The 15,134-nt window shown below is 31.5% G+C and overlaps 1 protein-coding gene across 1 annotated transcript in view; it reads left to right on the top strand.

Annotated features, from left to right (window-relative positions):
* The window catches only part of LOC133336834 (GAS2-like protein pickled eggs), a 136,311-nt gene that overhangs the window by 80,810 nt on the left and 40,367 nt on the right, over positions 1-15,134 (top strand). The window contains exons 2-4 of the mRNA XM_061545112.1: positions 5,166-5,362; positions 9,407-9,525; positions 13,255-13,529. Of these exons, the coding sequence (XP_061401096.1) occupies positions 5,166-5,362; positions 9,407-9,525; positions 13,255-13,529 (591 nt within the window). The remainder of the gene's footprint in view (positions 1-5,165; positions 5,363-9,406; positions 9,526-13,254; positions 13,530-15,134) is intronic.

Raw genomic sequence — 15,134 nt, 5'->3', positions numbered from 1 at the left:
TATTTCAGATTGAAAAACAATTATTAAACGGGCAATGTTTTTTTTTTTAAATAATATTCAAAATCATTAAACAATTTTTTCACCATTTTTCTAAAATAAATGCCAACATGATTATGGCGCCCAACATTTGTTTAGATGGTAAATGTTTGTAATTTGAGGGAGTAATTTTGGAGGACACATTTTCCTCATTTGAGTGATTTTATTGCCTACTTTAGTATTGAACACAAAGTTTCGTGATTGTATTGCATACTTCCAGGGTTAATATACTAAACATGCATGTATCCAACTATGCGAAAATTTTACAAAATTTAATTTTAGAAAATATTTTTTTTAATAAATTCCAAAAATTCGGTCTGGGGCATCACAAAAGGGATTGTAATGACTTTGCTAATTTCGAGGGTCAAAGTAATATGTAATTGAATATGGCGCCCAACGTTTTCCAACCAACTTCGGCTGTAATTTGGGTTTGTGTATTCTCAGTGGCTGTCAAATATCACTACCAAAAATATTAATATTGATCTCCTTTTGATTTTTGCCACATATAACGGTAGGTATTTAAGAAGTTCAATCATCTTTTTCTGACGTACTTTTCGCTATGTTTAAGGTCGTATGATAGCATGAGTTTTCTTCTAGGAGACCCCAAGAAGATAGACCCGGCCGAATAATTTTTTTTTTGCTTATACTCTCTATCAAAATTGGAAGGAGAAATCAAAACAGCCTTATGTTCGACCGAACAGAGGTTTTATACACTTCATCATGAGGGATCCCTTCACCATATAAAGATAGGGAGGCTATTTCCAAACATGGTCTGATATTTGTTAATTTCTGCAAAGATGTGTGCTATTCTCCAAAAACCAATTTGGCTGAAAAATACGGATAAAACATTCAAAACAGGTCGAAACCTTTATATGCGGTTATGTCCCCCTCTTCCAATAACACCGAATAATAATTTACAGGCATGTTGATTTTATTTCCTCTAAATACCGACCAAGGGGCGGGAACTTTGTATGAGGACTATGTCAAAACATATATTGATAATTTTCTATATTCCAAAATAAAATCTTCCTTTGCAAAATATTGAAATATTCATCTGAAGATCCATATAAGGAGCTTTAGAATATAACACATTTATTTCACATTTTTATAAACCATATAAAACAATATCTACCGATTTAGACATATCGTACATTTTTGCCACATATTCCAATTAAAATATAATTTGACGCTTCATGCAATTGATCTTTTAAAAAAATATTGGTAGTATAATGGCACCTCCGCTCTTTCAGATCACAGAAGGTTCTATGTTAGTCCAAGTTTGCTGAAATTTGGCACTTGCGTTTATCAGTGTGTTATAACCAGTATAACTTCCCGATTCTGTGTTGTATGTGGTCCCAGTGAATCGAATACATCCTGACAAACCATTATTAACCATTCAATAGTACCATCCGATTTTTGGTATCTTGAGGGTCTGCTCATATTTACCAATTCGAAAATGTATTAATTTGACGTGTAGTTTTTTTTAAATGTCGACATAGAAACATTCTTTGAGGTTGGCCCAATATTTGGTATCCCTATCCACATTCTGTCGACTTTATACGACACAAATCGAACTTTGGTCGAAATCTGACAATTATGTTTACTAGGTACTTATATGTGTGCACATATCTATGTATGCGTGCAATGCCTACAACTCCGACATACATATATTCAAGTGGACACATTAATGTCTGAAACGTTTAGTGTACATGTAAAATGTGGCATGCATGACATTTAATTGGCCTCATTGCATATAAAAAACACCAACAACAATAAAAAACAAATGAAAATTGAAAACAAAAAAAGCACCGCAATGAATGGTCGCTCTATTCAAAACTCAACGAAGTCATTGTGAACTCTTTTTTTCTTTGTTGAGTCTGTGTGTGAAAATGGGCAATTATTCACATATTTGGCGGCTACCCAAGCATTACAATGACAAATGCAGCAGCAGCAACAACAACAACAACAAAAAGTAAAAGCCAAAAACCCTTTTTTGTCATAGAGAAAATTTTTTGGGCGACCGGTGGTGATGATGGTGCAGGCGGTTTTTTTGTGCATCAACAACCAATCCAACCAATATTTCTTTTTTTAATTTTTGCCTAGTTTTCAATAACTATTTCATTTTTTCAATATTTTTTAATTGTTGGTTGCCATTGTTATGCAAACAATAAACAACAACGTCATTGCCTCGGCTGCCACATTTCTTCTTCATTTTCTCATTATGACAAGCTTGTTGTAATTTCTAGCATTATCGATCGATATGATAATAATAGCTTGGAGTCCAAATAAAAAAAAAATACTGAGAGACACAAAATAATTGTAAAATATCCCAATTTTGTCTTAATGAAAACCAAAAAGAAAATCGTGACAAACCATTTTGTTTTATCATGGATTTTACGAAGAAAAAAATCTATATTTTTTTAATTGAAATCTTACAACGTAGGAAATAAAAAAAATATGTGTGACGAATTTGTTGATGATAAGCGACAAAATTTGTTAAAGAGTCACATTATTATATGGGAAGTGAATATTTGATATTAAATTTTCATTTAACATTTTGGATTTCAGAGATTAAAAAATCCAATTCCAAAAATTTATGATGTCATAATTTAAAATTTTCATTACCACAATTCGTTCTTTAAACCTAGTTGTCCAATGTTTGCTGCATACTTTTAGGAGAATAATTAAATTTTTGTACACTCTACACCATATGGTCATTCCGTTTATAACACCTCGAAATATTCCTTCCATAAATTATAAATTGTTGATCAGCATAAAATTCTATGCCGATTTAGCCAATTCACTTCTAACTGTACATCTGTTGAAATCACTATAGAGCTCGAAATATTTAAGCTACTACCCCTATAATGTATGGTATTCAAAATTAAACATATTGGTCCACGTTTTGTAATACCGAGTTCTTGGTGGGTAATAAGGGTGATACAGGCTGACCAGAGAACTTTTTAATCGGTTAATATTTAGGAGATCAAATGGACTAATAATTTTATTTTAGTCTGTTTTCCTAGTGACTTCTGAAAAAAGAAACTGGTCAATATTTATCAAGTCAAATGGACCCAAACTTATAAGCCAAACACCACAAATTTTCCTGAAGAAAGGAAGAAAGGATTTTCCTGAAGAAGGAATGTTTTTCTGTGTAAGGAAGACTTTTCTGTGTAAAATTAAAAAATAAAATTCGAATAATATCCCAGGGTATGAAAGAAGAGCTGTTGGCATCTAATCGGTCAGAAGGGTGTAAATATAGCGAAGTATTTCCCGGACTCGTAATAAAAATCCGCAGACAGTTAGATTACCGTGGCAGTTGTGCAGGGTATCAGATGGCCGGCCCGTCCGACTATACTGCTCCGCTCACGATAGAGTAAACATGATTTTTATACATTAAAAAAAAACGGAGAAAAAGTGGTTCCAACTTCAATTTCTGAGAGTAAGAAGTATAGACGAATTCACTCAATGAACCTAATTACAACCGAGATACTGTGAATGGGCCTTGCAAAAATTAATTCACTATATTCAGACGAATATACTCCATACTTTAACATATCGGTTCCATCCTATTTTAGGTTTTTTGAGGTTTATTCAAAGTGGCAAACCGGATTCTGGGGAAGTCAAAAATATCTTTGCAGAAAATTTTCGATATAGATTTTTGTTCTGACATGACCCTCATGTAAAGGCCATTCGGTGTCTTGGTGGTTTATAAAGATCTTTTTGAGAAATGTTCAGTGTAAGTCCATGTTTTGCCTTAGCCTTCATATGCAAATCTCGCCCAGTTTGAGATATTTTGATGATCCTAAACCCATTTCCAACCGAAAATCGAAATGGCATTCAGAGTTCTTGAAGTATCCGCACCATTTCAAAATTTGTTGATGGCCATAGACTAGTATAAAGTGGCCTCACCATTTGAGAGGTGTAGGTGGTCAAAGGTTCATGTTCACTGTAGTTTGGCATAGATGGATTTCCGGTGAATTAGAAATTTTCTACAAGAAATTTCTCAAATCAAGTCCATGTTTCACATCGTCCCATGTGAATGTACCTCGGCCCATTTTTAGGTATGCGAATTTTTCCAACAAAAGACATTCCGGTTTCAAGGAGAGTGAAAAACATTTTGCATGAAATTTTCGATATATATATACATGATGATAATAAACTTCTACACCGAAAATTTTCAATACGTGTCCATGTTTCGATACAGCGTTCACAGAAATGGTTCCGCCCAATTTTAGGCATTTTCAGATCCTGAAAATACTTTACTACTGACATTTGCAAGTGCATTTTGTTCTTATTTACGTTTTCATAATATACAGTCAATTCAAAATAATGGATTTTGACAGCAAACTTGAGAAACAGCTGATTTGCAACTGATCTTCGTTATTCAACGAACTGCAGGAATTTTGGTTGTCGAATGTATGCTGCATACTTTTAGGGGCAAAAATTCACTTTTCTTGTTTTTATATCCACAAATTCCTTCAAATTAATATCTACTCGTTATTTATTATTAAGCAAAAAAAAAACTTAAAATAAATAAGACCACAAATGTTTTCTGTTAGCCCCAATAGAGAAAGAAGAGCAAAACAACAACAGCAGCACAGAAATGGTAACAAAATAACGTTTCGTCAAATATATTTTAATTTAATTATGTTGTAGCCTCAAAATGTCGCCTGCCTTTAAAAAGTGCAACAGCATTAGAGGCACAAAAACGCATATGCGCACACATACATACACAAATGCATAGACATTTTAGCCAAAATAACACACATCTAATGGTTACGCATTTGTGGTTCTGACGTTTTTTGGTTCTTTTTTTTCTTTGTAAGGCATTTTACATTGCGTAAATATTTGCGACGGCCGTATTTTTGGTTCGTTTTTTGGGTGGTGTCCGTAAAAATATCTAATGGTGGCGTTTGCTGGGTGTTTTTGTTTTTCTTTTTTTACGCAGATTCCTTAAATTGTTTTTGAGGCTTACAAACGTTGATACTTATGTACCATATAGTAAAATGTTATTATGTTTGTTGTTCGCTGTTTGTTTTGTCTCTTTAATTGTCTTTTCTTGTTGTTGATTCTTGAAATGTTGTTTACATTTTTCATTTTGTTGTTGTTTCTCTTTGCCTTTGCAGCACGCTAACTATGTACGCCAAGCAGCTGAGGATTATTTGGCTCGACGTCAGGCACGCAACAAATCAATGACGCGTTCAATAACTTCAGGCTCGGCTGGGCCAATATTGGCCATGGGCAATGTACACTATTTGGTTGGAGCTAAAAGCGGTACATTCTTTGCCCGTGATAATGTATCAAATTTCATAACATGGTGCAGGTTAGTTCTGAGAAATATTTAAAAATTATAGCAAATTATATTTAAAAAATATTTTAATGTTTTAAAAATATGGAACTGATTCAATTTATATTAGAATTATTATTATCGAAAAAAAATAAAAAAAAAATATCCAAATTTAATACTGTGAATATTTGACTGAGTAAAAATAACAGTGCATGCAAACTACTGGTTTATTGTTAAGTTGATTTTGAAGCACTACCACCTAGTTTTATTTTTATACGTGTTATACGATCCCGAACTTTTATTACTTGTTGATTACTGTTACAGGACAATAATAAATAAATTTATAACAATTAGCCTACACAAATATATATACTTTAAATAATTTCTTTAAATTAAGAAAGACCAATGTGTCATTTAGCTGCATGCTGCAGCATAATCGTGGCTATTTCGGTCGAAATTCTTTTCTCATTGATACATATTCCGTTCATCAAATATGGAGGCTATATCCTAACGTGGATATAGGTTTTTTTTGACATTTTTCAGATCCAAGATATGTCAATTAGAATGAAAATTTATTACGGGGCAATAGCTCTACATAGGCCTGCATTATTAGTTTCAAATAGAAATTTTTTGTATAGCGTTCTAGAAGGAAGTTTACGAACAATGAACTCGAAATTTTGGGATCCCTACTTAGTTTGATATTTTTCGAAAAATGTTTAAAAATGTTTTTCTATAAACATGACCTGAAATACAAATTTTCTGATAATTCTGATTCTGTAAACATAGCTGTACATCGATTCGACCGAGAAACTATGTACCCAATGTCTCTAAGATCGACATTTCAGTTTCTAACTGAATTATCCGAATACAAATGAAATTTTTTTTTTATTAGGTGGACAACAACAACAATCTCGTTTCTGAAACGACACGATATTTTTCAATTCGATCCGCAAAATGAATTAGGTCATTCAGTCAGTTCTATATTTCATTGCGTTCATTGGTACACGTCGGTTATTCGGCCAATGAATAGTTCATTCAGCAAGATCTAGTTGAACGATTGGATCAAAAGGAACCCGAAACAGATGAACGAACACATCTGACTTAGTACCGATCGTTCATTTTGCGGAATAATTCCTTTGAACTAGTTCCTTTCGGAACAGCACGGATTGTCATCTACACTTCAATTTTAATAATTTTGTTGTTGTGTATTAACACAATGTATACCGTTGGGCGCCATTTAGGCTGTTTATGCAAATACAGGTGACCATTGATAAAATAATAAGGTAATAAGTGGCTGATGAATATGTTATACAGGTTTGAGGCTAGAATTGTCTTGAAACTTCCAAAAAGCGAACGTAGAAATATGCAAAACGATATTTTAGTATTGTTACGGATCCGGCATCTACATTACAAATTGTATAACATTGAGTATATAATTTTGAATTCATGAATAGAAAACACTATTCCTGCCCCTGTAGTCTGTAACTTTTTAACAAATTCGATATTGTCTATTTTACAACAATTTCATTTGTTTGTTTTATTGTTTTTACAATAACAAAAGAAATTTAAACAATATCGAATGTTGTTAAATGTTACAGAATAGACCTACTGATAAAATTGTAGTTTAAAGGGTTTGAGCAAAGACATACAAACCGTAAAGACTCGACAAAATACATTTTGACAAAATAGTTTATAAAAAAATAACCAGGGGTATCAGGTATAACAGAGGCATGTTAAGAATAAAACCACCAATACGCGATAATGTGCGTATAAAATGTAAATTAAATCAGAGATCTGCACTCAAAATAAATGTTTTTATTTTATAAGCTTGAGATATAGCCCTTAAAACGTTTAATATTGTTTGCTCTGTTGTTATGATATCATAACAACGTATCTTTATACTTTTATGTCTTTGGTTTGAGTTGATCCGGAAATCTGTCCTAAAGAGCTTCATACCAAAAAAAAACTTTATTGACATATTAAGGAGTCGCTGTCTATGTTTTTATGTATTTAGCTAGTAACTGGAATTGGGAAGTGCTACCAATTTTTCTTAAGGGATTCGGAGATATATAATTCATATATACCTCAACTTAAATAATTTCTCAGAAAGAACTACTACGTTTAAAAAAATCCCTAATGTTAATTTTTGAATTTTTAAGTAGTTATAAATATTGAAGTATATATTTTAGGCGCTATTAAAAAATAATTTAAAAAAAAATTAAATTATAAAACACACCCCGAATCTCTTTCTACTGAACTATTACTTTGAGTAATTAGACAAATCTAAAATACTAACATATCTCTTTTTTATTTTCCCATACCTTTATATTGCGTTATTCCACAATAATATAAACATTTCTTTTAGGCCCTATATTAGCCATGATCAAATTTTATATTACAAAATATCAATTAGTTCTATTGTTCGAAAAACAAACATAAATATTTTTATTTCACACCAACGTTCGCATAGGAAACGTTAATGGGGTTTTATTTAGTAATCGAAGAATTAGGTGCGATATAAAATACGATTGATTTATAAAACAACTGAACTTTACAAATGCATTTTATATATTCTAATTTAAAAATCGGACAATACAATACAGAGAAACAATAAGGGGAACCCGAAACCGAATTAGTGTAGGCTCAAATTAAATCAAAAAACAATATTACATTTTTGGAAATCGAGGAATGTGGGTCCTCTTAAATTATTTCTATATTTTTTATTAAGCATAAAATAATAAAAAAAATTCAAAAAAAATTAAAAATTTTTCACATAAAAAGATTAAAATTGTAGGCAAAATTAACAGAAGATCAATTTGTTAATCTAATTCATACCGCAACTAAATTTTCTTACGTGTATCCACATGTACGCTGAGGATCTTAATAATTCGATATTTTTTAATAATTTCTATGTATATTCCAAAATTCTTTTAAATCTGCTGATTGCCCTTCTATTCGTACCTGTAATCCAAAATCATTTTAAAATCTTCCTTACATTCTCCACTAAATTATGTTAATTTGCCAAAACTAAAGACATTTCATTTACTTCACACACACATGAAATCACATTGAAAAAAAAAATTCGGAAGCATTCCTGCCGATCATTGCACTTTCAACTAGAATTAAACAAAATAGAAAATTCTTGGCAATAGAATTCAAAGCTAACACAGAGACAGACAGTCAGCCAGCCAAACAGCTAGATTGCTAGCCACTCTGCCAGCTAACCACAAAATGAAAGCAGAACGAAATGAAAAAGTACTTAGAGAACTATGAAATAAAAAACACAACAAATATAATCCACAACAACAATTTCATAAGATTAGAGCAAAACAAAAAATAACACCAATGAACTGCCATACACTTTGAAGAATGAAAAGCGAAAGAACCCAAAAACAACAACTTGAAAACTATTTCAATTAAATTTAGATCAACAAAATTAAACCGTATCCGCGTAAAATTCATTCACAGCAAATTAATGTTAAATAATAAATGCATCACACACACCACCGACAGACAGACACACAGACAGACGAGGGATAGATTCTCTTTGATGTGCGTCCAAAACTAATAATGAGTCAATGAATGGATGAATAAACTCCAAGGCAACAGGCAGACCGACAGACAGTTGCGTTGAAAGACATGCAGCCAGGAAAAGGAATGCTTAGAGAGATCCATTTGATGAGCAGACAGATAATCATAGAAAGACATCATCATATCGTATACCACACAACCCAAAGAAAATGAAATCCATCCAGACCTTCCTTAACATCAACCATAACAACACCTTCCATAAGAAAAACTACAACAACAACACCAACAGCAATAAATGTATAATTGTAATAATAAACCACAAAGATTTACAATCGTATCTGCATCTTTCCATCTTTGTTTTGGAGGGATAAACAAATCTCTTTGCACTTTTCATTTGAGACTTTTTTCATTCATTCATCGAATTCTTTGTTTGTTTGTCTTGAATATTATTATATTTTTGTAAGATTTATTTGATGATAAGAATACATTGTTATTGTGTTATTTTTATTATTTGTTGATATAATGTTTTTTTTTACTTTGTCATTTCAGAAAAAGCCTTAAAATTATAGAGTGCCTCTTATTCGAAACAGACGACCTCATTATGAGAAAAAACGAAAAACATGTCATTTTATGCCTTTTAGAAGTTGCCCGGAGAGGAGCGAAATTTGGTAAGTCAAATAAAAATCTTATTGATATAAACCTTGAGAAGGAAATTTCCGATGCTGAGATGTATTCCCACAAAATATGAAATTCAAATAAACTACAAACACTCATGTTGGCAAATTATGCTAAGACTTTGAACATACCGGATATTACACATGCACTTATATTGCAAATGTTTTGTGAAGACATTGTTTACCCACCGAAGTCCTCGAATGACCACGTCGTAAAGCTAAAATTTAGTCACTAGATCCTAGGACCATCCGAATATCTATAAAGGGATTAGAGCTTTATATGATATTTATATTGGTAGGGAGATTTATTATGAGAATGATTATAAACATATTCGGTTAAAAATACGCCCAAAATAGTGAGTAACTTGGGCCAATAATGATTTTTTTTTGTAGAGGGACATTTTTCCCAATGAGAATCTAAAACTTAAACTTCCTATAATACCGAAGGGAGTTATATTTATATTGCATCTATACCAAAACATCGAACGATGTATCCTATTTTAAATACCATCCTAGGAGTAGTAGTATTGAATGTGAAAATTTTGAATGTTCTCTCCTAAATCTTGCAAGTTCTTTCGTTATTTCAAAAGACGAACATGATTTAAAATAACTTTGGAGTTTTCAAATAAGCTACTATATATTATAATTACCTCCATCTATATTTTAGTGGTAGTATAAACTTAATATTTATATTATAATGCATACTTTTAGGTTTGTCCTACAACTGCAGGAATTTAGTGAATGAAGCTGAGCTACGAAAGAAAAAAATCTATAAGAAATCATAAAACGAGTTGTCTCTTCCATACTTACATACAAATTTATAGTAAGAGGCTGAACATTTTCAACTTTTTAATTCTTAAATCAGCCCTAGAGAAGTAGGCCCTAGAGAAGTAGTAGATCTACAGAATTTTCGCATAATATTTGTTTTAACAAACTCAATTTATCGTTATGTAGTAGTCTATATTTATTTGAAATAAAATAATACATGTGTTCTTTCAGGTTCGTTTTATCCTTCGATTTAGATATAAATATAAAAATTTAAAAAAGATAAATACAAATTTATGATAAAAAGAAGCTAATAATTGTCAACTGAATGCAACTCTAAAATCCACCCTAACACAAAATTGGTACAGAGTTTCCGGATAAGCTAATATTTGTTATAAGAACGCCATCTATATTTCAATGGTTGTCATCTTGACATCTTGAAATTGAATGTTAACTATTTAAATAATAGCTGCATAATTTAAGGGTTGTCTTATAATTGTAAATATATATTTTTATTTTTCGCAATATAAAAGGAACACAATATATACTTCATATTTAAAAATCATTCCAAAATTAAATTAAACTAAATCGGACAGAAGATGACTTTTAACTTTCTTCCTTCTCTAGAGCGCATAACAGCCACTTACAGGCTTAGATGTATATCCCAATATTAGGTATGTGGTGGTCTAAACCATCCCCCTTTTCAACGTAAACTAATTTATAAAAAATAAAATAAAACTAAGGGATCTGATGAGGATCAGTGGCGAGATCCGAAACTATAGTCTTCCCTGCCTTACCCCTCGCAAACAATGCCATATATTCCCCACTAATAAATAGTTGTTTTTTATAAAAACAACAAACTGGGATTCAGCCTGACTATTTTGCAAAAACAAATACAAATGGTATCCCAAATAAACCGCCAACACTACTGAAAAAATATTTACCTAAAATAATAGGACAAAATTGAAAATATTACCAACGGACAAACTTTAAAACAGCAGTTATCCATGTAAAGATTAATGCCATTAACGCCATCTCTACTTCAATTTAGTTGCGTAGCACAGTCATTTACTGATATGATCTTATCGGATGATAAGATCGGTCATTGATCCTACATCGATGACAAATCTAACCCGACAATTTAAACATGCAGAAAATGTGTTATTAATCCTTGGATCGATTTGCACACAAAATTATGCACTATTCGTAATTAATGTTACTGAAATATAACAAATATAGTGTGATGTATAGATGTCGCTAATTTAATTGGCAGAAGCTACGTACTCTTATAGAAGTTACAAACAATATCGTCAGGGTCATTGGTGTCTAAGTTATTGTATAAGCTAATGCAACAAAACGCAAATTAAATTGGAACTGTGAAGCAAAATGTTAAAACAACCTTGACACAGACCCCAAAAGGATACACTATTCACAAACAATTTAAATAAAGTACAATATTGTATAGTTCGTATTTATTTAATATGAAAGTATAATCCTGTGGCGAAAAATTTATGAAAATATTTTGCAATTGTCCGGACATTGGAATTTAAAACATTCACCAAACCTAAATGTATACACTATTTTTAATTAATCTGAAAAAATTAAAATTCATCTAGGATAAATTAAAATTCTATAAGTAGAATAATAAATAACGAAATAGAAAATGAAGTATAGATGGCACTCATTTCGTCTAAAGGTGTTACGTAATACCTCATAGAAGGGTGAATTAATCTGGATCGTCGAGATTTACTTTTTCGGTGACAAAAAAATAAACCAATTGAGAAATAAAATAATGAGTAGTTTTTGTACCCAAAGCACCCAAAAGTATACTCCATTCATAAGCCACTTAACACAAGATGAACTATAGAACTGAAGAAAGTACTGATAATTCTATGAAAAATTACATTTCTATAAGCAGTTTTGAGGCTTTAAGCTTAAGAATGCACTATTTATACATTATTTAAATAAGTAATAATATAGAAAGTGAAATATAGGTGGTACCAATTTCCTCTAAAGGATATAAGACATTCCTTACAATAAGTCATTATCATCATGATTATTGGATCATTGCGATTCAATATTCTGTAAACTCGAATACATTAATTTCCATATGTTTGGTTCGATCAGCTGATTGATATGACTTTATGATCAGAACTAATTCTACCTTAGTTTCTAATGCCCTAAAGTAGGCACTAACAATGTAGGTACACATCAAAATATAAAATGAAGTATAGATGGCGCCCATAAGTTATGAACATTTATAATCGATATCCTTATCGATCTCATAGTGAATAGACGTCATATACAGGATAATGTTCAGGGATGCGATATCACGCGCTTTTCATGGCCAATCCACAAATTGATGTGTGGGAATCCTTCGACTTCCAAACCACAACAACCAGTTGTTTTTATGAATCTCTAGGTTATTCTTCGAAGTTTTTTGAGAAATTCTATTCTATTTAAATTTAACATTATTTTATTTGTATTTAAAATTCCAAACTTATTACCGAAATTTTATTTATATATTCTGTATCATTACGAAGGATCAACATGTTGTTGTAGATTTTTAATTTCAACATTTTAAAATCGGTGTTGTATGTCAAAATGTTTTTCGAAGTAAATCTGATGAAGTATTTTTGAAGTGATTTCATTTAAAATACCAAATTAGAGGGATATTTATTACATTTTATTCAGAAAAAGGTATCTAGTAATGACAAAAAAAAATTGAAGAATGAATGAAATTTGAAGAATTCGTTCTTAAAATTTTTGGTCATTACTCGTAACCCTTGTCTGAATAAAATGTAAATAATTTCCCTTTCAACCCCAAACAACACCTTCCTTTTAAGGTGTCAAATTTATCAATCTCAATATTAATCCTTTTCCCCCTTTAAATCCCCTACACATTAACTAATTCCTGCTCTTTTGTCTTTATTTTTTCGTTCATCCCCATCACAACAGGTATGTTAGCTCCAATGTTGGTACAAATGGAACGACAAATTGATCGAGAGATTGCCGCCGACAATAAAGCCAACGGCATTGGCTGTGGCACCCAAACCGAATGTGATGGTACACAAACTGAATTTGGCGTGGGAACTGAAACTGTCGGTACCGAAACTGACATTTTCGACGATAGTGACAGTGAAAATGAAGATGATGACGATCAAGGTCCCATGTTAATGTACGGCCCACAACCACAAATTATTACAAACGATTTGAAGAGTCTCGATGAGATGGTAAGTCAAACAAACAAATTTGTAAATATTTTCATATTTTTATTTAAGAAGATTTTATGATGTTTAATGAAGAAGAAGAAGAAAAAATTAAAAGCCATATTTAAATTGAATTTAAAAATTATTTTTATTAGATTTGTTATTAAAGCTTGATGTGTTTGTGAGTGATTTTAAACATTGGCCTACAGACAGAAAAATCTGCAAACTGCCAAGCAAGAGTAAGCCTGCCTGCGCCGCTATCATACCCAATGATAGCAAGTGTGTCTGCCTTGGTTTTTGTTTTTCTCCGTTTTCAAGACATTTATTTGACGAAACATTAACGCCACTTTACCGGCTCAATTTTGGAGTTTTAACTGCTGCCAAAAAGCCAAACACTGGGGTTACTTTGATGAATGTTGTTGGGCCTGTTTAAATATCTAAAAAACGATCATTTAATGGTCGCTCGTCTGTACACAAACTTATGGCACTGCTTATTGTTGCTGTTTGCCATCAAAATAAATGACCGACCTTGCTGCCGATTTTTTGTTTGATTTTGAACTCCGATTTTTTTTTTTTTTTTTTTTTTTGTTAACTTCTATTTACTTAATGACCACAAAATATGATTTATAATGCGTGATAGAAGAAAGACAAATAAACAGTTTTTGCTTCTAAAAATAGTAACGGCAAGGAACGGCCATATTAATGGAAAGTCGTCCAAAATTTAGGTGTTTCCCTAAAATTAGAATGACAGGTATTAGAGTTCCAAAGACATTTTTATTTAATATTTATAAATTTCTTCAGGTCCAAAACATTTAACTATTATTGTTTTAATAACCACTGCGGAAAAGGCGCATATTTTAATTGTTACGATTTAGATTGTATGCAGATCGGGCACTTTTTATGGACCCTTCTATATGAGTCATTAATTTTGAAAGTGGTTCTGATACAAATCTCGGTTTTCTAGAAAAGTTTACAAATCATATTACGTTATATATGTATTTGATCTTGTGTAAGGATACCAAGCACTAACAAAATTAATTCCACTTAACAATATTTTTGAAACAAATCAAACCCAAATCTTTAAAAATAGACGACTTATATATGAACCGACTTCAGAGTTGGGATATCTATACAAAACAAACTTGACACAAGTCATTCGCTATACCGCGGACAGTATGCTGTGCAAAATGTTTATACCAATTGGAAAAACGTTGGCTACTTTGTGCACAATTTGCATGAAATGGGACGAAAATATATCTGGGAGCTATATCCAAATTAGAACCGATTTCAACAAAACTTACCACATGTCATTCTAAAGTTAATCCAATACGTTATGCAAAATTTTGTCTCAATCGGACAAATCAGGAAAGTTTGGTGTACCATTGAAATCCAATCGATATATATATATATATATATATATATATGTTAGCTATATCTATATCTTGATTTCGACTAAACTTTTTGCACGTAATACTAGCCTCAATTTGGTAAGCTGTACAAATTTTCATCTTAATTGGATGAATATTGGGACTGAGATACACTATTATAAAATCGATCGAAATTACATATATATCTAAATTTTAAACAATGTCTGTGCAAATATGGCAATCTTAATCGTAATTTCAACAG

The sequence above is a fragment of the Musca vetustissima genome, unplaced genomic scaffold (assembly GCF_032173495.1).
Source record: "Musca vetustissima isolate MV318-11 ecotype Yass unplaced genomic scaffold, APGP_CSIRO_Mvet_v1 utg6369, whole genome shotgun sequence".
Classification (NCBI taxonomy): Eukaryota; Metazoa; Arthropoda; class Insecta; order Diptera; family Muscidae; genus Musca; species Musca vetustissima.
The sequence above is the reverse complement of the archived record's forward strand: the minus strand, read 5'-3'. Positions and strand labels throughout refer to the sequence as shown.